The sequence below is a fragment of the Phyllobates terribilis genome, unplaced genomic scaffold, assembly GCF_046119375.1.
Source record: "Phyllobates terribilis strain yellow unplaced genomic scaffold, ASM4611937v1 Scaffold_2__4_contigs__length_985480577, whole genome shotgun sequence".
NCBI classification, from domain to species: Eukaryota; Metazoa; Chordata; class Amphibia; order Anura; family Dendrobatidae; genus Phyllobates; species Phyllobates terribilis.
The window spans coordinates 449,654,145-449,681,907 of NW_027362762.1; the positions used below are offsets into that span (position 1 = coordinate 449,654,145).

General features: G+C 43.2%; 1 protein-coding gene and 1 long non-coding RNA gene across 3 annotated transcripts in view; one reads left to right on the forward strand and one right to left on the reverse strand.

Moving 5' to 3' along the window:
• Positions 1-16,112: 16,112 nt before the first annotated feature.
• Positions 16,113-21,362, forward strand: LOC141215142 (uncharacterized). Its single transcript, XR_012284287.1, has 2 exons — positions 16,113-16,665; positions 19,814-21,362. It is a non-coding gene; the product is annotated as an uncharacterized lncRNA (long non-coding RNA).
• A 607-nt stretch (positions 21,363-21,969) lies between these two features.
• MED13 (mediator complex subunit 13) overlaps positions 21,970-27,763 on the reverse strand; it is a 109,005-nt gene continuing 103,211 nt past the window's right edge. For both annotated transcript variants that reach the window (XM_073665498.1, XM_073665497.1), the window contains exons 29-30: positions 27,229-27,329; positions 21,970-22,782 (exon numbers count right to left, since the gene is read on the reverse strand). In XM_073665498.1, coding sequence (XP_073521599.1) covers positions 22,650-22,782; positions 27,229-27,329 — 234 coding nt within the window. In that variant the 3' untranslated portion in view covers positions 21,970-22,649. The remainder of the gene's footprint in view (positions 22,783-27,228; positions 27,330-27,763) is intronic.

A 27,763-nucleotide genomic window follows, 5' to 3' on the forward strand; every position in this document is an offset into this window, starting at 1 on the left:
AATCGCACTCGCATGACATACACATGACACTCGTTCAACTCTTCATGATGAACATCCGAGCGATTTTTTATTTGCAGATATGAGCAAACCCTAACAGTGTAGAAAAGACTCTGGCTGGCTGAGGGGCAAACACCCCAAATCAGGTTGTTTGTAGATGAGTTTTTGTCTTGGCCTTTATCCCTCATCATGTTTCAAGGCTTGTTAAAAGGTATCTACCTCCCCTGGGTGATACTTCTGAGATAGTGTCTTTCATTTTGTGTTAGAGCTAATTTGTATACCTTTGTCTCATGAAGCATTGCCTGTAAGACCCCATACTCAGCTGGTGTCTTTAACCCCAATTTTTACAATTCTGACCACTGTCACTTTATGAGGTAATAACTCTGGAACGCTTCAACGGATCCCACTGATTCTGAGATTGTTTTTTGTGACATATTGCACTTCATGATAGTGGTAAAAATTTTTTTTACATGACTTGTGTTTATTTGTGAAAAAAAACAGACATTTTGCAAAAATTTAGAAAATTTTGCAATTTTCAAACTTTGATTTAAGGGCATATAAATAAAGAGAGTTATGTCACACAAAATAGTTACTAAATAACATTTCTCACATGTCTACTTTACATCATCACAATTTTTGAAACATTTTTATTTTGTTAGGATGTTATAAGGGTTAAAAGCTGACCCGCGATTTCTCATTTTTCCAACAAAATTTACAAAACCATTTTTTTAGAGACCACATCACATTTGAAGTGACTTTGAAGTCTCTAAATGACAGAAAATACTCAAAAGTGACATCCCTAAATTCTAATTCTAAAAACTGTACCCCTCAAGGTGCTAAAAACCACATTCAAGAAGTCTATTAACCCTTCAGATGCTTCACAGTAATTAATAGAATGTGGAAGGAAAAAATGAACATTTAACTTTTTTTCACAAAAATTTTACTTTACACCCAAATTTTTTTATTTTCGCAAGGGTAAAAAGAAAAAAAGGACGCCAAAATTTGTTGTGCAATTTCTCCTGAGCATGCTGATACCCCATATGTGGGGGAAAACTTCTATTTGGGGCACTCGGAAGGGCTCGAAAGGGAAGAAGCGCCATTTGACTTTGGAATTTAAAATTTGCGGGATTAATTAGTGGATGCCATGTCGTGTTTGGAGATCCCCTGATTTGCCTAAACAGTGGAAACCCCCCACAAGTGACACCTTTTTGGAAACTAGACCCCTCAGGGAATTAATCTAGATGTGTAGTGAGCACCTTGAACCCACATGTGCTTCACAAAATTTTCCAACGTTGATCTATGAAAATGCTACTGCCACTAAGGAGGCTGACACTAGGCAAAAAAAAGGCTAACTCCTCCCCAGCAGGCTACACCCACCGACTGGGAGAGAACTAACCAGTTTGTGAGAAAGCTGTAGGAAAGGAGGTATAAAAGAGATTACCCTAAGATGAACCAACAATAGCACAAATAAAGGTGGTTGCTTTGTCCCCCATTGAAGGCTTAGAGAAAAGGATTTTACGTTGAGTACCAAAAATCTTCCTTTCTCTATCGCTTCACTGGGGGACACAGGAAACCATGGGACATCCTAAAGCAGTCCCTAGGGTGGGAAGAGACAAATACTTAAAAGGTAAGGTTGCTCCACTGCTGCACGAGGGACCTTCCTATACAGATTGGCGTTTGCTAAGGCCAAGAGGAGATACTGTGTAGTACAAGAAGAAGGTGTGGACCAAAGACCAGGAAGAACAACCAGTCTATTGAACGATAGGCAGATTCTGGACAATCTGTGAGTGTCCCACTTCGGGGGAGAAGCTACGGAGAGAAAACAGAACAATGAGTTCAGAACAAAACACCAGACTGTGTTATTTAGCGCTCCACCATGGATGTAAGCCACGGCTAGTACAGATAAGACGGTGTCACGCAATGTGTAGGAAAGACTAAGTGCAACACAAGGGGAAGGAAGCCCAGACTCTAGGGAAAAGGGGAGTGGAGACCTCCTAGACTGATATGATATCACCCTGACTCCCCTGACAGTCCCTATATTGGTTCCTCACCAATCGCCGCACAGGAGCCTAGACCCTGAATTTCCCTAGCGTTTGGCCCTGGATAGGGATGGGGGGGATGAGCACTAGTCAATCCCCACTAACAACTAAAGACAACAAGGGAGACAGACACTGGGGAAAGTAACTTAGCTTTAGCCGACTTCAGAGAGATAACTCCAACTGTCCTCCTAGCACCACAGAGGAAGTTAGCAGTCTGAGAGCTCCAAGCTTACACAAGGAAACGTGAGTATCACCGGCACCTTCCTGCTGCAAAGTGAAACTATTTAAACACACAGGCCAGCGTGTCAATTAAAGCAGGAAGGAGGTAGCCGTTGGGTCCTAAAGTGAAACCGCTAAGAAGGTGTCTGTAATACCAAACGAAGAGATCTTCTGAAACCAACTGCAGGGCGACTGTCACATCTGACACACCCGTGACAGTACCTCCCCCTCTATGAGTGGCCTCCGGACACTCAGGACCTTGTTTCTCAGGATAAGAGGTGTGGAATGAACGAACCAACCTGGGGGTGTTCACCTCTGATGCTGAAACCCACATCCTCTCCTCTGGACAATAACCCTTCCAGTGCACCAAGTATTGTAGAGAACGACGTTGGAGACGGGAATCTACAATCCTCAAAATCTGGAACTCCAGATTACCATCAACCATTATTGGGGGCGGTGGTAGAGGTGAGAGCTCAAGAGGTTCCACATACTTCTTGAGGACCTGTGGAACACGTTGTGGACCTTAAAGGGAATCTGTCAACACCTGGGAGATATCAGACCTCTAATATGGGCATACAGGTTATAGAAATGTAAATCTATACATACCTGTATGGCCCATATTAGCGGTCAGCTTGCAGAGAAATGTAGTTTTATAAAATCGGTTTTCACATGCTTGGCGCTCGGGGGACGCCAAGAGATGCCCGCCTATCTACTTACCAAACGCAGAAATCCCCTCCTATCATCTTATTTTGCATATTCCCCCTTCCCCTGCACGTCACAGGGCCCTGTGACGTGCACTCGTCTCACTTCCCGCACATGCGCAAAGCGCCGCTATCATCAGGAGCACTTTTTTTCCTCCAGGCCCCCTTTTTCTCTGCAGTGTTCTAGTGCGCAGGCGCCGGGGAGTCACTGTAGTGGAAGTCACAACAAAATTGAGTGACAACAAAATTGAACCTAGTAAAAAACAGGGACCATCTGGCTTGCCTAGTGTTGAGACGTTTAGCTGACTGGACCTATAACAAGTTCTTATGGTCAGTAATAACAGTAATAGGATGGACAGCCCCCTCCAACCAATGTCGCCATTCTTCGAACGCCAATTTGATCGCCAAAAGTTCCCTATTACCCGTGTCATAATTTCTCTCAGCCGAAGACAATTTTTTAGAAAAGAAGGTGCATGGATGCCATTTACCAGGGGACAGACCCTGAGACAACACAGCCCCAACCCCCACATCTGACATGTCAACCTCCACAATAAAGGGTTGGGAAACATCGGGTTTACTGAGTATGGGTGCAGTGGAAAAAAGATTCTTTAAGTTGGAAAAAGCCTGGACGAAGGCATCCGACCATTTGGAAAAATCAGACCCCTTCTTAATCATGTCAGTAAGGGGTTTCAGAATTACAGAGTAATTTTGGATGAATTTCCGTTAAAAATTAATACAGCCCAGAAAATGTTGTAAAGCCTTCAGGTTCTCGGGACGGTCCCAATCAAGGACTGCACAGATCTTCTCCGGATCCATCTGAAAACCCAAAGATGACAACAAGTACCCCAAAAACTGCACCTCCTGAACAGCAAAAACACATTTTTCCAGTTTGCCATAAAGTTTGTTATCCCTTAATATTTGGAGCACCTGTTTAACATGTCCCTGATGTGTCTCAAAATCAGGTGAGTAAACCAAAATATTGTCCAAATAGACCACCGAATGATGGAAAATATCATTTAAGAAATGCTGGGATACCGCAGGTGCATTGGTCAAACCGAAAGGCATAACCAGACTCTCAAAATTCCCTTCAGGGGTATTGAACGCTGTTTTCCATTCGTCCCCCTGTCTGATTCTAACCAGATTCTAGGCGCCCCTTAAATCCAACTTGGAGAATACCTTAGCTCCTACAACCTGGCTGAGCAAATCAATAATTAGAGGAATAGGGTATGGATCTCGGATGGTAATTTGATTTAATTCCCGGAAATCTAAACAGGGACGTAGACCGCCATCTTTTTTCTTCACAAAGAAGAACCCTACCGCCACAGGCGAAGATGAAGGCCTAATGTGTCCCTTCTCCAGACTTTCAGCAATGAAATCCTTCATGGCCTGTCTCTCAGGGCCAGAAAGATTATACAGTCTGGACTTCGGTAGTTTAGCTCCGGTGGTCAGGTTAATAGGACAGTCATATGCACAATGAGGAGGTAAACCCTGACACCCCCTCTCAGAAGCAACGTCCTCAAAACCAGACAGAAAAGCAGATAATATTTCCGTATTGACTGTAGCAAGGGAAATATCTAAACAGTTCTCATGGCAGTAATCTCCCCATTCAATAATCTCCCGATTTGCCAATCCACCAACGGATTATGTTTCACTAGCCAGGGGAGACCGAAAACAATTGCGGTGGGAAGACTGTCTAGGACATAGCAAGGGATTATTTCAGAATGAACCAATCCCACCCTCAGTTTTACATTATGTACAATCTGAGTAAATGCTTTCTCTGCAAGTGGGAATAAGTTTAGCTAAAGTACAGCAAGCAAGACCATGAGTTTTCACAAACTCAGCATCAACCATGCTGACTCCGGCTCCACAGTCAACAAACATAGAAATTTTCTCGGTTTTTCTCTCTAGCACCACCTTTGCTATCAGGACAAACCGTGAACTGCAAGTTGACGACAAATGCACTCCTTGCTTATCCAACTCCAGACTACCAAGAGTTAATCGAATCAAATTTTGTTTACGAATTGAAGGACAGGTCCCAATAAAATGTCTTTTTTTCCCACAAAAAAAACATACGCCTTTTTTCTTGCGAATTTCCGGGATAATGTATGATGTAAATGCACCCCCTAACTGCATAGGTTCCTCCACCTCCCCCAGTACTGGTTCACCAACAGACCGCTCCTCCGGCAGAGGTACATAACCCAGACAAGAAGGCCCCGGAGAAGATGGTCTCAGCCATCTATCCCGAAGGCGTCTATCAAGACGTATGGCCAACAACATGGCAGCCTCCAAGGACTGAGATGTTTCATCGTCTATCAAGACGTATGGCCAACAACATGGCAGCCTCCAAGGACTGAGATGTTTCATGTACTAAGGCATCTTTAAACCTTTCAGTAAGAACCTAAAAAAATTGGCTTCTAAGGGCTGAGTCATTACATTTAGAATCCGTTGCCCATCTCCGGAATTCAGAACTGTACGTCTCCACTGACCGATTCCTTTGCTGAAGGCGACGTAGCCTAGACTCAGCCAAGGTGACTCAGTCAGGGTCATCATAGATGAGAGCCAGAGCCCAGAAAAACCCCTCTACAGACTGGAGACAAACCAAATCCTGTGGTAAAGAAAACGCCTAGGATTGCGGATCTCCCTGCAGTAGAGAGATCACAATTCCTACTTGTTGCTCCTCACTTCCGGAGGAGTAAGGACGAAGTTTAAAATACAGTTTTCACACCTCCTTGAATACAAAAAACTTGTCCCTACCTCCTGAAAACCTGTCCGGGAGGGCAACCTTGGGTTCAGGTGGGACAGGCCTACCTGCAGAGACCCCCATGTTAGTGACTTGTAGCCACTGATGCTGTTGCTGAACCTCACAGCGGAGGTCATTCACCTCCAGAGACAGACTGAGCAGCCGCTCTGCAACTGAACCCATACCAAGGAGAAAGGAAAAAAAAACACGCCCGAGAAAGAAAAAACACACAATTAAACCCAAGTGTCAGTTTGTGTGTTTTTTTCTAAATGTGCACGGCCAGTGATAATGTCACGCAGGTATAGGAAAGACTAAGTGCAACACAAAGGGAAGGGGGGAAGGGAGCACAGACTCTAAGGGAAAGAGGAGTGGAGACCTCCTAGGCTGATCTGATATCACCCTGTCTCCCCTGACAGTCCCTATATTGGTTCCTTACCAATCGCCGCACAGGAACCTAGACACTGTATTTCCCTAGCGCTTGGCCCTGGATAGGGATGGGGGGATGAGCACTAGTCGATGCCCACTAACAACTAAAGACAACAAGGGAAACAGACACGGGGGAAAGTAACGTAACTTTAGCCGACTTCAGAGAGAAAACTCCAACCGTCCTCCTAGCACCACAGAGTAAGTTAGCAGTCTGAGAACTCCAAGCATACACAAGGAAACGTGAGTATCACAACACCTTCCTGCTGCACAGTGAAACTATTTAAACACCCAGGCCAGGGTGTCAATTAGAGCAGGGAGGAGGTAGCCGCTGGGTCCTAAAGTGAAACAGCTAAGAAGGTGTCTGTAATGCTAAACGAAGAGTTCTTCTGCAGCCAACTGCAGGGTGACTGTCTGTCACATTTGACACACCCGTGATAGACGGGCTGTCCCATGTGAAGGGAAGGGTGCTTCCAATGTCCCCCAAATCTTTTCAGCATGCTCATGAAGAGATGAGTGAAGAAGGGGGAGAAGAGGGCAGGGAGATGGTCACAAAACAGTACATCTCTCAAAGAGAAGGGCCGAGAACTCTTACCATGAGAAGAAAGACCTTGGCACCAACGGAGGAAAAATTCTACACACAGGAGGAATAATTGTGATAACATCGGCCAAGCTGCAGTAACGACCGCCTATCTGAAAGAAAAGGATCTGATGAGAAGAATCTTCCCTGTCTCTGGAGGTGGAAACGACCAACTGGTCAAGTGTTAATCCGGATAGAGCCGGTTTGAGGAAGGGCTTCCATGTCCTGATAGGTGGAAGTTCTCTCGTCGATAGAGAAGATTCGGCAAGAGACACAGCATTACTGAGGTCCTTGTCAGGTAGGAGGTAATCAGGTGCTCCATCTTAATGCGTCTAGAGACCCTTAGTCCATCTAGGTGCTAAACAGGTGACAGCCCTGAAAGGATGGAAGAAAAGGCGAGTACCTGTATGGGGAATCGTGAATCCAAAGATAAGTCTCCCTAGATGAGCTCCGCTAACAACCGATTATCCTGCTGATATTGGGTGTTGCCGACAACTGTAGGGAGAAAGAAAACAGAGACAGCAACTCGTGTAGGGGCATCAGTACGGTAGGTCGAACGGGGTCTGGGTGGACAGGGACGATCCTGACAGCCCAATAACGGTAAAAGACAGTCATGCAGGCTGATCCTGCAACCTGAAAGTGCAGAGATAGCCGGCGGCTTTTAACTGCTCGTCAACAGATGAAAACAATGGCTTGGGACAACATACCCGAAAAAAACGGACTAGGACCACTGAAAAAGGATATAGGATGAGCGGGATGAGGAGAATCTGTTTCCGTGACAAAGAGAGACCTGTTCACTGACCCGAACCAAGTCTGTAACAAAAAAGGTGAGTGCGGACAAACAAACAGGCTGTGGATAGTGGATTGAATACTAGACAATTGGCAAAAAAATAGACAACCGCACTGTATCTGCGAATAAGTGAGGTAGTAGGTCTAATCTGCTATGGATATTGGACAGAGTGGCCAGCAATAGTTAACATAGGTAACCGCTGCCTAGTTGTGGCCGTGAAACGCCAGGTGGATTTATGCCATGTGAATAGGACAGCTGTATAGCTGTGGTCATGCATGTTCGTGAGTCTGACAAACTGCAGAGAGTGGAAAGAGTACCAGACAGTTGATGCATAAGTAACCCTCTGTAGCAGAAGTAGGGGCGGTTGTTGGCATGTATGCCCTTAAATAGCAGTGATGAGGTAACACCCTGTTTCTGACCCACTATAGTCCATAGAAAGTGCTTTCTGAATGTGCTACATAAATGGGTTATGGCACATCCCTAGTGGAACAGGTCTGCGGAAACAAAAAAAAAGGGGTAATAGATCGAGAACTAGACGGTTGGGGGGATAGGCAACCACAATAAAGTTGTAAAAGATGGGAACTAGTAGATCTGACGCACTTTGGGAGTGGACAGAAGCCGGCAGTAGTCTGCCTGGGTAGCCGTTCCATAGGTATGGTCATGGAGCTGGTGGAACACCAGGGGTGTTCTATAAAGGAAGCTCTACAGCTCTAGACATGGATGATGGAGTGTTTGACGCACTGCAGAGTACCGGAGGACCGGACAGCCAACATATGGGTAACCACTCCGTTATAAAAATAATAACTCTAATGACACATCGGTTCTGACTTACTATCACTAGTAGGAACAGTGTGAGGGCACATCCCTGGTGAATTTGTGGACCTGTCCATATGTAGAGGTGTAAAACTCCTGTGTATACTATAAACAAGGCAACCTGGTATAGACAAAGCACCCTGCAGGTACCAGGGGATTAGCTGACCGGCAACCTTAGGCTTCTGAAGAATCCGTGGGACCCTTCAGAAAGACAGAGCCGAAAAGAAAAAGGATCTAGAACGTTACCATTTCCTTAGTATACCTCAATCGCAAGGGCACTCCATCAGATTCTTCATGATTGGAGACAAAAAGACATTCTCGAGAAGAGGTTGGTCTTTGTGAAAGAGGCAGAGGGCTCGGTGGGAGGAGGCTCAACTTCCTCGACTCAGGGTCTGCTTGACAGCTGTTACTGGGCTGTTCGTCATGTCTTGTGGCCTGGAGGGGCCGGTTCGAGTCTAGATCGGAATCCGACGGCAGGGTGGAGAGGTTCAACCCAAGAGCTATCTCTGGGAAAGAGGAGCATCCTAGGAAGGGAGAAATCCTAGATGATGTAGGAAGCAAGGGGGATCCAGCCGTGAATCTGGAGAGCATCCGCTACTTGGAACTCTGCATGATCTGCCGTAGAAGCATGCGTCTGATACATCTTGGGAAATGATCAGAGCAGCAGAGGCGGATGGTTTATTAGGCAGTTGCAATAAGACTTCTACTAAGGGCTGGGAGGTCGGTTACTGGATGAAACAAGGCTTCAACCATTTGGAATACCACTTTCATTCCTAGGGACGGGGAGCTTCAGAGAGATCTGTGTGTTTGTGGTTGCTGCGGTCGCTGCAGGGGGCTCCTGCTGACCTATGGGCAGAGCTGTAGTAATCTAATACCATAATAACCTTGATGGTCTTAGAATGAGCTGCCCCACAAATTGTACAGTTTTGGAATGAGATGTCCCACAAACTTTACTGTTTTGGGATGAGATTTGCCACAAACTCTATGGTTTGGGAATGAGATGTCCCACAAATGCTATGGTTTTGGAATGAGATGTCCCACAAACGCTATGGTTTTGGAATGAGATGTCCCACAAACGCTATGGTTTTGGAAGGAGATGTCCCACAAACTTTAAGGGTAAGATCTGGGGATCGCTGGTACAAAGGTGGACAGTTTAGAAAACGGGACCAATAGGGGGGCTGGGCCCGTTAGCCAGGAGAGGGCCTACCTTAAACTATGTGGGGGACCCCGGTGTGGAGGATTGCACGTGAATTAACGGCTGAAGCAGTGGTTGTGGCTGGAGCTGTGCCAGGAGTCGTGGCTGGCACTCTGCCAGGAGCCGCATCTGGAGCTATGCCAGGAGCCGCGTCTGGAGGCATGCCAGGAGCCGAGGCTGGTGCTGTTACAGAGGCTGCAGGCCACGTGAGTAATGGTTCCGGCGGGAGAGGGAAGAGACGGAGCCAAAAAGGCCGTACAGTGAGCCTGCGCTTCAGTCAAAAGTAGAAACCGCAAGGATTGAATGAAAAAATAAAAGATAGCTAGGAAGTGCCCGTGGCTCTGAGGGGCTAATGGTGCGGCAAGGAGTGTGTCTAGTTGGGGAATGGGACTAGACCGAACCGGGGGCATAAATTTTAAAAAAGGGCTGCAAATGAGCACCGGGAACAAACAGGGACGCTATTTAGCTGGAGGCCTGTTCTGTGGAGCCCCCGCCATCCTGAAGAAAGGACTGTAGAAGGGAGGGTACCTGTTTAGGGAGAGGTCCCGGACTCCTTCATTACAGTCCTGAAGACGGCATCAGGAGCCCCCGGGTGAGGGGGTCGCTGGAATAGGAACATCTTCCTTCCCGCACTGTCGCGGTCCCCGACGGTGCAGAAGACGGTGTCGACCCCGGATGAGGGGAGAATCACTGAGAAGTGACCACCGTCTTCCTCCTGGCCAGCTCCGAGGAGAGAGGGAGGAGTTAACTTTTTTTCTGCCTAGTGGCAGCAGCATACACCCATAGTTTCCTGTGTCCCCCAATGAAGAGATAGAGAAATGTTGTTTTAGCCCCAAATTGGACCCCAAAATTTGTTGTACAATTTCTCCTGAGTACGCCGATACCCCATATGTGGTCGAAAACTACTATTGAGACACGGGAAAGTCCAGAAGGGAAGGAGCGCAATATTGGAGTTCAGATTTTGCTGGAATGGTTTGACAGTGCCATGTCACATTGGCAGAGCCCCTGACGTGCTAGAAGAGCAGAACCCCCAATTAGTCTAAGGGTGCAGTGAGCATGTTGACACCACATGTGCTTCACAGAGTTTTATACCATTGAGCGGTGAAGAAAGAATAATTACATTTTTACCACCAAAATGTTGTTTAGCCCCAGATTTTACATTTTCACACTGGGAAATGGGTAAAAATGGCACCAAAATTTGTCCCACAATTTCTGCTGAGTGTAGAAATACCCCGTATGTGGCTGTACAGTACTGCTTAGCCATAGGGTTAAATTCAGGATGCACAGAGCGCTATTTACCTCCTGGAGCGCAGATTTTCCTAGAATAGTTTGCAGACTTCCGTAAACAGAGCCCCTAAGTGCTAGAAGAGCAGAATCCCCCTTCAAGCGACCCAATTTTGGAAATTATACCCCTTTGGGAATTTATCTAAAGGTGTAGTGACTATTTTGACTCCATGTGTGTTTTCCAGAAACAAGCAGTAGTGGATGTTGCCAAGGGAAAATTGAAATCTGCTGTTGTAGTGCCTGTACGTTGTGCCCACCTCATGCTTCTGGAGACATGCACCCGTAAATTAGGTGGGCTCTCATCACTACAGAAATGCCAAACATGTGGATTCTAAATGTGGTTTAGGCACAATGGGACTCAAAAGGGAGGGGAGCATTTGGATTTGGGAGCGCAGTATTCGCTGTATTTATTTTGGAGGGCGAGGAGCCATTTCGGTTTTTCCAGAGCCTTTGTACTACCAGTAATGTGGAAGCCCCCTATATTTCCATTGACAGATGACAGACCTGAGTGGGTTTTTTTTTTTTTGTGGATTGAGTTGAAGATTTTATTGGGAACATTGTACATAACATTTTGGATCACATTTATCTGGCTCTATGCTGAGCACTTACATTGGGATTTCCATTTAAATCTCCAAGTGACGTAATTCAGATGAAACCCCGAGGGATCCATTTACTATAATGAGGCAGCGGAATTACTCTGGACTCAGTCTGGCCTCTGTTCAGCATTGTCTTTTTCAGAGGTGCACAAACCTGTGGCGGACTGCGCTTTTATGCACGCATATAAAGTCGGACACCACCGGATCACAGGTCAGATGGCGTCCACAGTGCCTCCATCTGCCTCATTATAGGGAATCTTCCGCTGTGGTTTCCTTCTGAATCACGTATTTTAGAAATTTACACAGAAACCCCGGTGTAAGCACTCAGCAAAGGATAAATGTGAGCCGAGGCTTACTGCGATCTTTGGGAGGCAGAATGAACAAATCAACAGCAGGTGAAGAATTGTTTTTATTTTTTTTACGCCGTTCTGTGTGTGCTATAAGTGATTAGACGACTTTATTCTTGGAGTCGGTGTGATTACAGCGATACCAGATTTATATTGTGTTTTATTTCTTATGTTTAGTTGCTGTTACACACTAAAAGACAAAGCTTTTTTGTTGCAAAAACTATTTTTTGCATCGCCATATTTTGAGAGCTATAATTTTTCCATATTTCTGCAGACTATGTAAGGGCTTGTTTTTTGCAGCACGAGTTGATGTTTTTATTGGTACCATTTTTCATGCACATGACATTTTTTGATTACTTTCTATTCTGATTTTTGGGAGGCAGAATGAACAAACACCAACAATTCAGGAATTTTTATTTTTATGCCATTCCGCGTGTGGTAAAATTGATAAGCCAGCTTTATTGTTCGGGTCAGTACGATTACAGTAATACCACATTGATATTTTTTTTTATGTTTTGGCGCTTTTACACACAAACTATTTTATAGAAAAAAAAATATTTTTGCATCGCTTTATACTGAGAACTAGAACTTTTCTTTGCGGGACAATATGACGTTTTCAGAGATACCATTTTTTATTTACTTTTGTCTTTTTGATTGCTTTTTATTCCACCTTTTGTTTATTGGTATGATAAAGCAGGGGTTAACTACTGGGACAGTTTTATAGGTCGGGCCGTTACAGACGCGGCAATACCAAATATGTGCACTTTTGTTTATTTTCGTAAAAATATTTATTTATGGGTACAATATATTTTATTATTTTGTGATTTTTTTTTTAAAAAAAATATTTTTCCAACTTTTTATTTTTTTACTTTTTTTTCTTCGTCCCACTATGGGACTTTCACTTTTTGCAGTCTGATCGCAGTTATGAAGCATAGCAGTATACGAGCACTGCTATGCTTCATAACTGTCAGGGCTGCACTGACAAGTTAGTTAGATCATGCACTGCGCATGATCTAACTAACTTGCTAGTGCCAGGTGACCTGATGTCATGACGACATCAGGTCACCATGGCAACGATCGGATCCCGCAATGACGTGGCTGGAGCGCCGATTGACGGGCGGAGGGGGCTTACTCCCTCTGGCTGCCTGGTAAATCCTGCGATCAATATCAATCGCAGCATGTAGAGGGTTAAAGTGCTGGGAGCAGTGCAAGCACCGCTCCTGGCACTGAGTGCCGGCTGTCAGTAAGAGCTGATATCCGGAAGCGATCGCGCGTGAACAGCCTCTGTGCACGCAAAATCGCCATGACATATCCATAGGTCCATGGTCAGTAAGTACCTACCAACCTGGACGTATGAATACGTCCAAGGTCTTAAAGGGGTTAAACATTTACTGATCAGCGGTTGTTTAGTGCTGTCGGTAGGTCCGTATAAAGGAATCTTTAAGACACCCAAACTACTCCCGCTTGAGGGTAGAAGCTTCACTGTCTGAAATTTCTGGACATGCTGCAGGTTTCCTAACCCCACTCAACAGTCTCATAGGCACACACACGTGGTCAAAATTGTTGGTACCCCTCGTTTAATGAAAGAAAAACCCACAATGGCCACAGAAATAACTTGAATCTGACAAAAGTAATACATTTAAAATCTATGAAAATTAACAGATGAAAGTCAGTCATTGCTTTTCAACCCTGATTCCACAGAATAAAAAAAAATAAATTAAATTCATGAAATAGGCTTGGACACAAAATGATGGTATCCCTGAAAATAACGTGACAAAAGGGACATGTTAAGTCAAGTTGTGTCCACTAATTAGCATCACAGGTGTCTACAATCTTGTAATCCGTCAGTGGGCCTGTATATAGGGCTACAGATACTTACTGTGCTGTTTGGTGACATGGTGTGTACCACACTCAACATGGACCAGAGGAAGCAAAGGAAAGCGTTGTCTCAGGGGATTACAAAGAAAATTATAGACAAGCATGTTAAAGGTAAAGGTCATAAGACCATCTCCAAGTAGCTTGATGTTCCTGTGACTACAGTTGCACATATTATTCAGAAATTTAAGATCCATGGGACTGTAGCCAACCTCCCTGGATGTGGCCGCAGGAGGAAAATTGATGACAAATCAAAGAGACGGATAATACGAATGGTAACAAAAGAGCCCAGGATAACTTCTAAAAGAGATTAAAGGTGAACTTCAAGCTCAAGGAACATCAGTGTCAGTTCGCACCATCCGTCGTTGTTTGATCCAAAGTGGACTTCATGGGAGACGAGCAAGGAGAACACCATTGTTGAAAAAAAATCATAAAAAAGCCAGACTGGAATTTGCCAAACTACATGTTGACAAGCCAAAGCTTCTGGGAGAATGTCTTATGGACAGATGAGACAAAAATGGAAGTTTTTGGCAAGGCACATCAGCTCTATGTTCACGAACGGAAAAATGAAGCATATCAAGAACAGAACACTGTCCCTACTTTGAAACATGGAGGAGGCTGTTATGTTCTGCGGCTGCTTTGCTGCATCTGGCACAGGGTGTCTTGAATCTGTGCAGGGTACAATGAAATCTCAAGACTTTCAAGGGATTCTAGAGAGAAATGTGCTGCCCAGTGTCAGAAAGCTTGGTCTCAGTCGCAGGTCATGGGTCTTGCAACAGGATAATGACCCAAAACACACAGCTAAAAACACCCAAGAATGGCTAAGAGGAAAACATTGGACTGTTCTGAAGTGGCCTTCTATGAACCCTGACCTAAATCCTATTGAGCATCTTTGGAAAGAGCTGAAACATGCCGTTTGGAAAAGACAACCTTCAACACTGGAGCAGTTTGCTCATGAGGAGTGGGTCAAAATACCTGTCGAGATGCAGAAGTCTCATTGACAGTTACAGGAATCGTTTGATTGCAGTGATTGCCTCAAAAGGTTGTTCAACAAAATATTAAGTTAAGAGTACCATCATTTCTGTCCAGGCCTATGTCATGAGTTTAATTTTTTTTAAAATTCTGTGGAAGCAGGGTTGAAAAGCAATGTCTGACTTTCATTTGTTCATTTTCAAAGATTTTTCATTTATAATTACTTTTGTCAGGTTCAAGTTATTTCTGTGATCATTGTGGCTTTTTCATTCATTAAACGAGGGGTACCAACAATTTTGACCATGTGTGTATATGTAGCTGTTGGTTCAGTGACTGGTCTAGAAATCAGTCTGTACACAAACTCAGTGTAATAGAATTGTAATGCCAATGATGCAGTTTGTGCAGGTCATTGGACTAGTTGTCATTCTGGGAATTTTTTCCATCAATGCTTTGGAGCAATAGCCATTCAATTATATTTATATATCTTACAGCTCCATAGAAGTGTGACCACCCCCCTCCTCCCCGAGACCCAGTGCTATCTGATCAATTGCGCTGTAATTGTGATAAAGAGAATACATACATGTTGGGACTCTTTTTATAGGTGGAACACAACTTCTGCTAAGAATAGAGGTGATCTCAATTTTGTGTTTCACAGATGTCAGACCTTTGAACAAACCTTATCGATGTAAAAGTAACAGCAAAGGGGTGTGATGGGGGAGGTCTAGACAATGTTTAGACCAAAGCTTAGAGACAAGATGGTTTTATACAAGTTATCTGGCTCAGAAAAATACATTTACCAGAATAGGTAATTTATTCTTTATAGAAAGTCAGTCTTTCAGGACCTTAGCTAGAGCAGAAAGGCACTACAAATAATGGTCCACATTAACTGTTATTGCAGCCAGAATTCTGGTGTAAGTTGCATTTTTATAGTGCAAATCAATTTAGGCCAAAAAGTATAGAGGTGTGTGACTCATCTGACATTTCAAAATTGTCTAGAAAATGTGGTATTGATTTGAACGCGCATCAGCATCAGGTGTTTTCAAGTCATTTAAGAATTGAAATAAGAAAACCTAACTTCTAGGAAAATGCGCCAAATACATCACAGATTTGGTACATCTTCACTGTCTGGACTATCACATCAATACAAACTAAGTTTATTCTGTAACACCATTAGTGAATGTGTAATAGTGGGGAAGGATGTAGCCTTCCCTAGGTACTGAAGTAGTTAAGGAAAATGTTCCCTTAGTTAATCCTCTCTGAACTGTGGTAGGCCAAGCTAAGGGGGTTAGCTTCAGTGGTCCAGTCAGTAGAGTAGAGGGGGAACTTAGTGCCCAGATCAAGCCTTGAGTGATATAGAGCTTGTTCCTGGCATAATTCATTGTGGGCTGCAGTACCTGTAAACAGCCACAAGATGCCACTGTCCTGGGTGCAGATGTCAGGTTGAGTCTGCTAGCAGTGTTACAGACAGGGATGAGTTAATGCTGTGTGATGACAGCTCACTGAGGGTGGGCACATTAGGAAAATCTCTGTTTAGTTTCCAGAATCAGGAAGTGATTCTTCAGTAAGAGAATGGACAGCAAATCGTTCAGGCAGCCTGACTATAGTGGCTCCTAGGGTAAACGGGAGCTCCATACCCTCAGACAGTGGGATCACCAGTGTGCAAGTCTCCCCACACAAGAGCACGAGTCCTGTCAGCTGGCCGGAGAAACTCATCAAAGGTAGTGAGGACCCAGGGCACTTCTAGTCTGCAGGAAGCAGAGGAAGATAAATAGGACTCCAGGCTAAGACGTGGGGGAGAGATATCGGATCCAGGTCACTGTCAGTACTACAGAAGAGTCTCTTGGGCCAGAGATTAGAGTCACAGAGATGCTTCACTTAAAGAGGGAACCAGGGCTGAAGGAGTTACCAGCGCCTGTGAGAGAGATGATAACCTGTCAGGCCTTATCCATTATATCTGCCTGTAAATATTGTACATATTCCTCTTCCCCAAGTAAAGTCCAAGTTCTGGTTAAGAACCTCGTGTCCTCTGAATTTATTGCTGCCCTGGTCCCAGAAGAGAAATGCCTGGAGACAGCCGCAATCGGATGGCTTGAAGTAAGTGAAGAGCACTACATACACAGCCACACTTCAGAGGGAGGACACGTATTGTCTGTAGGGTGCCATAGCGAGAGGGGGCTACAGCTCGCCCACGACTACCTCGCTGGGGCACCTTACAAATGCTCTACATGACGCAATTTAAATGGAATCTGTCACCCCCTGGGAGATATCAGACCTCTACTACGGGCATGCAGGTTATAGAAAAGTAAATCTAAACATACCTGTATGGCCCATAGTAGAGGTTTGATTGCACAGACATGTGTTTTTATAAACTCCGTTTTGCACAGGCTTGGCATCCCCCGGACGCCAAGAAATCCCCGCCTGTTTATTATTTCTCTAAATCCCTGCCTATATGCTTAGTTATCATATTCCCCCCTTCCCTGCACGTCACAGGGCCCTGTGACGTGCACTGTGCTACCCGACCTGCCGGGCATGCGCAAAGCGCCGCTCACATAGAGCGCGCTTTGCTTCCTCCCGGCCCTGTCTCTGTGCACTGCGCTGCAGGAATCTATTGCACAGACGCGATGAAGTGCTTGTGGTTCCCCGGCGCCTGCGCAATAAAACACTGCGGCGCAGTGCACGGAGAGGCGTGTTGGGAGGAAGCAAAGCGCGCTCTATGCGAGCGGCGCTCTGCGCATGCCCGGGGGGTCAGGTAGCACAGTGCACGTCACAGGGCCCTGTGACGTGCAGGGGAGGGGGGGGGGGGGATATGATAACTAAGCATATAGGCGGGGATTTCTTGGCGTCCGGGGGACGCCAAGCCTGTGCAAAACGGAGTTTATAAAAACACAAAACACATTTCTCTGCAGTCAGACCTCTACTATGGGCCATACAGGTAGGTATAGATTTACATTTCTATCAACTGTATGCCCATAGTAGAGGTCTGATATCTCCCAGCGGGTGACAGATTTCCTTTAACCGCTTCCTGACCGCCCACTGTATATAAACGTGGGCGCTGCCTGGGCTCTGTGCAGCACAGATGTTTATAATCGGTCGGTGGTCCCGCAGCGCTCAGGACCCCAAGGGTCCTGCAAGCGCTGCGGGTACGGTGCAGAGCGACAGCTCTGACAGGGGACATCGGGACCTGATTGGATCAGGTCCCAATGATGTTAACCCTTTGCTATCTTCTAGATGCCGCGATCTATAGCGATCGCGGCATTTAGAAGATAGTGAAAGGAGAGGGAGTCGTCCACTTACCTCTCCGACAGCCCCTCTGATTTCTGTGAGGACCTGGCGTTGTCATGGCAGCCGGAGGTCACATGACCGCCTCTGCCATGTACGGTGTCCTGCTAGGCTCAGCCTGCAGCTGAGTTTAGCAGGAGACACTGACAGTGTAAAACTGTCAGCTCTCATGCAATGCAATACATGTCTATTGCATTGCATAAGAACAGTGATTAGAAAAATAAAAATTAATGTCCCATACAGGGACTAAGTAAAAAAAAAAAAAAAGTTTAAAAAATGTTACTGTTAAAAAAATAAAAAAAAATAAAAAAAAAAAATCACAAAATAAATACAATATTAAACCAAAAAATCCGTATATTTATGCAAAAACAAAAAAAAGTACACATATTTGGTATCGCCGCGTCCCAAACAACCCGATCTATAAAACGGTCACACTAATTAACTCCTTCTGTGCACACCGAAAAATAAGTAAATAAAAAACGGAGCAAAAAAACTATGCTTTTTCATCATATCGCCAAACAAAAAGTGAAGTAAAATGCGATCAAAAAGCCAAATGGAAATAAAAATGGTACCGCTGAAAACGTCTTGTTCCGCAAAAAAAAAAAAAAAAAAGCCGCCATACAGCTCCATCAGCCGAAAAATAAAAAAGTTATAGCTCTCAGAATAAAGCTATGTAAAAAAAAATTTTGTGTAAAAGCGCCAAAACATAAAAAAACGATATAAGTGTAGTATCGCTGTAAACTTACTGACCCAAAGAATAAAGCTGCCTTATCACTTTTACCACACGCAGAATGGCATAAAAAAAAATCCTCAAAAAACAATTCCTGAATTGTTGGTTTTTGTTCATTTTACCTCCCAAAAAACGAAAGCGATCAAAAAAGGTCACGTACCCAAAAATGGTACCAATAAAAATGTCAATTCGTCCCGCAAAAGACAAGCCTTCACATGACTGTCGGCCGAAATATGGAAAAATTATAGCGCTCAAAATATGGCGATGCAAAAACTAGATTTTGCAAAAAAAAAAAAAAAAGAGCATTTTTTAGTGTGACAGCTGTCAGTCATAAAATCTCGAAAATCAGGTATAGCTGTAATCGCACCGACCCGAAGAATAAAGTAATTTAATCAATTATACCACATGAGGAACGGCGTAAAAAATAGATAAAACCAATTCTTCACCTGCTACTGATTTGTTTATTATGTCTCCCAAAGATCGCAGTAAGGCTCTGCTCACATTTATCCTGTGCTCTGCGCTGAGCACTTACACGAGAGTTTCCGTGTAAATCTCTGAAATACGCGATTCAGACGGAACCCATGACGGAAGATTCCCTGTAATGAGGCAGATGTAGGCCACTGTGGATGCTGTCTGGCCTGTGATCCCACGGTGTCAAGTTTTTTTTGGCACATCAGGAGCTCCCCAAATACAACATGGCATCCGCTAATTATTCAAACAAATTTTACATTCAAAAAGTCTAATGGCTCTCCTTCCCTTCCGAACCCTGCAGTGCGCCCAAACAGTGGTTTTCCCTCAAATATGGGGTATCAGCGTGCTCAGGAGAAATTGCACTACAAATTGTGTAGTTCATTTTTTTCCTGTTACCCTTGTGAAAAAAAATTTGGGTCTAAAGTTACATTTTTGTGAAAAAAAGTTAAGTGTTCATTGTTTTCTTCCACATTCCAAAAATTCCCGTGAAGCACCTGAAGGATTAATAAACTTCTTGAATGTGGTTTTGAGCACGTTGAGGGGGTGCAGTTTTTAGAATGGTGTCACTTTTGGGTATTTTTTGTCATAAAGGCCCCTCAAAGTCACTTCAAATAAGATAAAAAGAGAAATCGCTGGTCAACTTTTAACCCTTAGCACTTCCTAACAAAAAAAAATGTTGGTTCCAAAATTGTGCTGATGTAAAGTAGACATGTGAGAAATGTTATTTATTAACTATTGTGTGACATATCTCTCTGATTTAAGGGCATGAAAATTCAAAGTTTGAAAATTGCAAAATTTTCGCCAAATTTCCAATTTTTTCACAAATAAACGCAAGTGATATCGAAGAAATTTTACCACTGTCATGAAGTACAAGATGTCACAAAAAAACAATCTCAGAATCAGTGGGATCCGTTGAAGCGTTCCAGAGCTATTACCTCAAAGTGACAGTGGTCAGAATTGAAAAAATTGGCCTGGTCACGAAGGCGAAAACAGGCTCTGGCGCGAAAGGGTTAAACATTTTTCAGGAGTGTGTGACTCCAGTCCATTTCAAGACAGGCGTGAACAATAGTCCTTATTAACCGGGACCTACATCTTTTAACAGAATTCCACACTTGGACTGCCTACCTACCATGTTGAAAAGTGATCAGTATACTACATGGAGAAAAATAGTACATTTTTATTTGATGCATTTTCCAGATTATTCTTAACTATATGCTTTGCACCATTCAGAAATGATCTGTTTGGAGAAATACACTGCTCAAAAAAATAAAGGGAACACTTAACAGAATATAACGCCAAGTAAATCAAACTTCTGTGAAATCAAACTGTCCACTTAGGAAGCAACACTGATTGACAATCAATTTCTCATGCTGTTGTGCAAATGGAATAGACAATAGATGGAAATTATTGGCAATTATCAAGACACCCTCAATAAAGGAGTGATTCTGCAGGTGGGGACCACAGACCACATCTCATTACCAATGCTTTCTGGCTGATGTTTTGGTCACTTTTGAATGTTAGTTGTGCTTTCACACTCGTGGTAGCATGAGACGGACTCTACAACCCACAGAAGTTGCTCAGGTAGTGCAGCTCATCCAGGATGGCACATCAATGCAAGCTGTGGCAAGGAGGTTTGCTGTGTCTGTCAGCACAGTGTCCAGAGGCTGGAGGCACTATCAGGAGACAGGCCAGTACACCAGGAGATGTGGAGTGGGCCATAGGAGGGCAACAACCCAGCAGCAGAACCGCTACCTTCGCCTTCTGACCAAGGTCATTACAATTAGACATAGCCAGAGAAAATGGAACACAAAGCGTACAGATCCTCTAGGAGAACATGCAGCTCCATAATAATGCCAGATTGGACTAGATTACTGTAAAAAATATATATATACAGCGCAATTTACCCAACTAACGTCTCAAGTTGTCCAGGTATAGTTGCCAGGTAGAAGGTAAATAATAGCCAGCAAGACATACAAAGTGAATAAAAATATGACTGATTTAATTACAGATTGAAAATTTCCAACACATCAGAAAACATCTTTATCCCACAGAAATCTTAACCAAGTAAGAGAAATGCCAACTTATTTCCTGAGGCATTCAAATTACCTTTAGGAAACAAACAAAAATAAAAATATAGAGATTTCTGAAGTAAAATACTTTTTGATTGCACGGTTTTGAAAGAATGTCTGAAAGCTTTTGTCACCAAGTGTTAAACAAAATTCATCTCTTCTTAAATATTTATTTATATTTTTATATATATATATATATATATATATATATATATCTATGTATATATATACATACACACATACGCAAAATGCATACTGGATTCCTCCATGTAACTATATGAGCGTTAAAGGTAAATACTCTGTATTTACAAACTTAAAAAAGTGAGGTTTCTCTGAATACAATTCAATTATTTCCAGGTACTGTGTGAATAGAGGAAGTTTTCAAGATAATACAGATTTTAAAAGATCAAGATTTCATAAAAGTAAAATTAGGAATCCTATCACCCAACCAGTGTGAGAGTCTATATACACTGCACCATAACACCACATGTAGAACCCCATGATGACTGCTCCCATTTCCACATGGCGTACGCCAAGCTAGGTAGAACATAATAAATGACACAGTCATCAGTTTTACCCATTTGCATTCAATGTTAACCAGCCATCACAAATGGGGGGGGGAGAAAAAGAAAAATTTGGGGGAGGGGGAATAGAAGTTCTTATAAATATAAAGTAATGCTGTTGTTTGTAGCAACAATTCTAATAAAAGCAGTCAAAGCCCTGAACCAAATTACAAAAAAAAAAAAATGTGCACTTTTATTAGTTACTACAGGTAAATCACCTACAATAATCAATGATATATTGCCATTGGGTTTGCGGAGGTGCAATTATAAAAATTCTCTTTAAGACCCGGTACCTTTTTTTTTTTTTTTTTTTTCAAATGTATAAACACAGTGTAGATCATTACTGTACATGTACTCTGCTGCTACAGCTTAGCTGTAAATCCCCCACACAATGGTATGGACATTACTCTTCCTACCCCCCAACCCTACTGTACATCCAACAATACAAAGTTTTTAATGTCTCCCTCCCACTTACAAAAAATAATACTCTAAAAGCGACCTACTGCAACTTTTAATTAAGACGAGTACATAGATTCGAAACCAATTGCTTTAAAGCAAGAAGGCAGTATAAACCTTCTAGGAAAATTGTGTTTATAAAAGAGGTTAAGAAATATAAGACAATTTACACATTAAAAACTTACAATAAATAAGAGATGCAGGCATTTTCTGTATATTGATATTAGGTTTTAGAATCCACACAACATCTTTATGATGTTAAAAAGTCAAAGCTGAAACGCCTCTTTGTTAGTGCAGAGCAACCCCCCAGCTTTCTCCAATCACTAAGTGCCAGAAGGTGGAGGAGATCCTACAGCAAATACGGAGACTGGAGATGATGAGCAGTGTTCAATGAGTGTCCGTTCTTGGTTGCTGCTCACCGAGTACAGAGTGGCTTCAAAGAAAGCTAAAGGATTTCACAATCCTGCACGGCAATTAAAATCTTGTTCCTTACAGCTTTTCTGATGAACATCACAGCAAATTCATGATAAAGTTATACAACTGGTTCAGCACCACAAAATGAACCGGCAGACACGACCGCCTGTCTTGAGTTGCAGGATCACAGGTTAGCCAAGAAAGGGCATTATACTGTTCCAAAACAAACCTAAGAGGTTTAAAAGAAAAAAAAAATCAGCATATTATCAGATATGTGTTCACATTAAGTAATAAAATGCTTATGAACGTCATACAGAGGTGCTTGAAAGTTTGTGAACCCTTCAGAATTTTCAGTATTTCTGAATGATTTGGACCAAAAACTACAGATTTTCACACAAGTCCTAACCGTAGATAAAGAGAACCAAATAAAACAACTAAATCACAAACATTTGATGGTCATTTTTTAAGAAAAATTATTCAATATCTGAGTGGCAAAAGTATGTGAACCTTCGCTTTCAGTATCTTTTGTGACCTTGTGCAGCAACAACTATCTACATGTGTCCAGTAATTGCAGAGTATTACCACACTTACCAGCTTGAAAGAATTTTAGCCCATTCCTCAGTGCAAAACCGCTTCAACACTTTTGTTGGGTTGTCTCCCATGAAATGCTCAGGTCATTCAACTGTACTTCTATAGGATTAAAGGTCAGGACTTTCCCTTTTTAAAGAAGAATACAATTTTGTAATCTGTCAGCAGGTTTTTGCTATGTAATCTGAGGACAGCGTGAGGTAGGTGTTAAATCACTGAATCCATCATGTATCTTTTATTAAGCGGTGTGCTGTTGCTTACTTACATAGTTATTATCAATAGGAGATTATCACTGCAGATCTAAATGTGCACTTGACTGTTAGGCTGCGTTCACACATTGCGTATTTTCGCGCGCTTTTTCAAAATACGCAATGTGCCTTGTGTCTGCCAGCAAAGTGAATGGGAAATTCACTTTGCCGTTTAGACACTGTGATTTTACGCAGCGCGAAAGTGCAGCTGCGTAAAGAATTGACATGTCAATTCTTTACGCAGCTGCGTCCTGCGCTTTCTCCTATTGTGCCCATTATAAGCGATGTAATTACGTAGCGGTGTTCACACACTGCGTAATTCCAGCGCTTTTTTATGGAGGCGCAGGAGAAACTATGGATATTCACCTATCCGATGGATGGGAGAGCCGTCCGGTCCGGTCCCGCCGCTTCCAGCATCTGCCGGAGAACCATTCTGCTGACTGTAGCTTACCGGCTTCCGGTCAGCTGATTTACAAGCCGGTCAGCTGATCGCTTCACGGCAGATGCTGGAAGCCGCGGGACCGGACGCCTCTCCCATCCATCGGATAGGTGAGTATCCAGTTTTTTTTTCTTTTAAAGCAGTGCATGTACTGCAGCCAGAAGCTGTCTGTACATACACTGCTAGGGGGACACACACACACGACACAGACAGTGCACACAGGACACATAGACACATACATTACATTGCATTGCATTGCATACAGGTGTCCATGCTCCTCACACTTCATTTCTCCTGCACCTCCGTAAAAAAACACAGGAAAATATGTCGTGTGTGAATGGAGGTGCTTTTTTTACCTGCGTAAAAAAACGCAGGTAAAAAAAGCAGGAAAATACGCGCGTGTAAAAAAAAGCAGGAAAATACGCAATGTGTGAATGCAGCCTTAGCTAGATTTCACCCTGCTTGTGATAAACAGATCACTGTCTATAGACAATGTACACTGCTCAAAAAAATAAAGGGAACACTTAAACAACAGAATATAACTCCAAGTAAATCAAACTTCTGTGAAATCCAACTGCCCACTTAGGAAGCAACACTGATTGACAATCAATTTCACATGCTGTTGCGCAAATGGAATAGACAATAGATGGAAATTATTGGCAATTATCAAGACACACTCAATAAAGGAGTGGTTCTGCAGGTGAGGACCACAGACCACATCTCAGTACCAATGCTTTCTGGCTGATGTTTTGGTCACTTTTGAATGTTGGTTGTGCTTTCACACTCGTGGTAGCATGAGACGGACTCTACAACCCACAGAAGTTGCTCAGGTAGTGCAGCTCATCTAGGATGGCACATCAATGCGAGCTGTGGCAAGAAGGTTTGCTGTGTCTGTCAGCGTAGTGTCCAGAGGCTGGAGGCGCTACCAGGAGACAGGCCATACACCAGGAGACGTGGAGGGCGCCGTAGGAGGGCAACAACCCAGCAGCAGGACCGCTACCTCCGCCTTTGTGCAAGGAGGAGCACTGCCAGAGCTCTGCAAAATACCCTCCAGCAGGCCACAAATGTGCATGTGTCTGCACAAATGGTTAGAAACAGACTCCATGAGGGTGGTATGAGGGCTCGACGTCCACAGATGGGGGTAGTGCTCACAGCCATGCAGGACGCTTGGCATTTGCCACAGAACACCACGATTGGCAAAGTCGCCACTGGCGCCCTGTGCTCTTCACAGATGAAAGCAGGTTCACACTGAGCACATGTGACAGACGTGACAGTGTCTGGAGACGTCGTGGAGAGCGATCTGCTGCCTGAAACATCCTTCATCATGACCAGTTTGGCAGCGGGTCAGTAATGGTGTGGGGTGGCATTTCTTTGGAGGGCCGCACAGCCCTCCATGTGCTCACCAGAGGTAGCCTGACTGCCATTAGGTACCGCAATGAGATCCTCAGACCCCTTGTGAGACCATATGCTGGTGCGGTTGGCCCTGGGTTCCTCCTAATGCAGGACAATGCCAGACCTCATGTGGCTAGAGTGTGTCAGCAGTTCCTGTAAGATGAAGGCATTGAAGCTATAGACTGGCCCGTCCGTTCCCCAGATCTGAATCCGATTGAGCACATAAGGGACATCATGTCTCGCTCAATCCACCAACGCTGCACCACAGGCTGTCCAGGAGTTGGCGGATGCTTTAGTCCAGGTCTGGGAGGAGATCCCACAGGACACCATCCGCAACCTCATCAGGAGCATGCCCAGGCGTTGTAGGCAGGTCATACAGGCACGTGGAGGCCACACACAATACTGAGCCTCATTTTGACTTGTTTTAAGGACATTACATCAAAGATGGATCAGCCTGTAGTGTGTTTTTCCACTTTAATTTTGGGGGTGACTCCAAATGCAGGCCTCCATTGGTTAATAAATTTGATTTCCATTGATGATTTTTGTGTGATTTTGTTGTCAGCACATTCAACTTTGTACAGAACAAAGTATTCAATGAGAATATTTCATTCATTCAGATCTAGGATATGTTATTTGAGTGTTCCCTTTATTTTTTTGAGCAGTGTATATACAGAGCCTGGTGTGGGCAGGGTTAGCTTTCTCAGCTATGCTGCATTCTACATCTAAAAACTGATTGTGTCAGAACTACTGCAACCAGAAAACTAAGTGATACATTGTTGGATTCAGGGTCTCTTTTCTTACATTATGCTGCTCGCCGATGAGGTAGCAAAAGTTTGCTGACAGATTCCCTTTAACCATTCTTTATGTAGAGCCAATTGTGTGCTTTGGATCGTTGGCTTGCAGCATGACCTACATTCTCTTGAGCTTCAGCTCATGGACAGATGTCCTGACCGTTGCAATTAAAATTTGCTGGTATCAATTATAATTCAGAAATCATTGATCTATTAATGGTGGCAAGCCATCCTGGCCAAGATGCAGCAAAACAGGCTAAAACCCAAGATACTACTATGGTAATCACATTTCACAGATCGTACAAGTTTTTATGCTGGAATCTTTTTTTTTTTTTTTTTTTTCCTTTCTCCAAAACACTTCTCATTTAAACCAAAAAGCTCTATTTTGGTCTCATCCATCTTAAAATATTGTTCCAATAGCATTCTGGCTGTCTAAGGTGGTCTTTAGCAAACTGCACAAGGGCAGCAATGTTCTTTTTGGAGACCAGTGGCTTTCTCATTGCAATCCTGCTATGCACACCAGTATTGTTCAGTGTTCTCCTGAAGGTGGACTCAAAACATTAATAATAGCTAATGTGAGTTGGGGCCTCTAGTTGCTTAGAGGCTACCTTGGGTTTCTTTGTAATCTCGGACTATTATATTATCTTTGACTGATCTTTGTTGGTCATTCATTCCTGTGAAAGGTAATTATTGGTCTTGAATTTCATCTATTTCTACACTGAATTGATGGAGTCTAAACTCCGTAGAAGTATGTCATGGCACAGACAAGTTTTCATACAAATCAGGTTGTAAAATGTTACAAAACCATTTCTACAAACATGTAAATGTGTTCTGAAGATCAGATTTACATAGAACCCTACTCTTTAAAGAATGTAGGTTGAAAACTCAACCATGATTTTCAATGAATGGGATTACACCAGGCTCTAATTTCACCTTCAAATTATCTGCTAATCATATAGGTTTGAATACTTTTGCTATTCACAGGCATGCTGTTTGATCATTTTCTTCTTAAGAAAATGAAAATCTAATGTTTTACTCATGTTTGATTTGGCCTACTATCTATTTTACAGACGTGTGTGAAATTCTGATGTTATTTTAGGTCACATTTATGCAAAAATTTGGAAACTTTTGATAGGTTCACAAACTTTGAAGCACCACGGCATAACCCCTAATCTCAACTATACCAGGTGTAATGATACACAGAGCCAGCTCCATACCTGAGGACATCTGAAGTCTGATTTGAATCCAGTGGGTGTGAGTGTTTGCTGTGTAGCAACTCATCTGATTGCACTGAAGGCACATGAAGGTGCAGAGAGGCCTGAAACCCAAAAACACAATATTCACTATTTATTTCTATATTAACTAGAATAAGTAAAACAAAAACAGCAAGATTTTCCACGCAGGTGAGTTTTTTTGGCTGATGCAGTCTTCATTAGTCTATGCTCACATCATATTAGAGCTTTACTATTGTTGCATATAAACATTCACACGTCTCCATTCACCCAGCAAAGACTCTTTTTAGCCTCCAACAAGCTGCTATAGTTTTTAAATATAGAAAAATGAAGCTTATGAAGAGGCATGCATACATTTCTGTGGCATGTGAATCAATATTCAATGTATGTCTATATAATGGCATGACTAAGCTTTGTTTTCCTGAAAAGCGTAGACCTAGTGTTTCCTTGTTTTTAATATTTTTTCGTATCTGTCTATAAAGCATATATTATTTAGAAATATTTCAATCCCTTGGCGGCA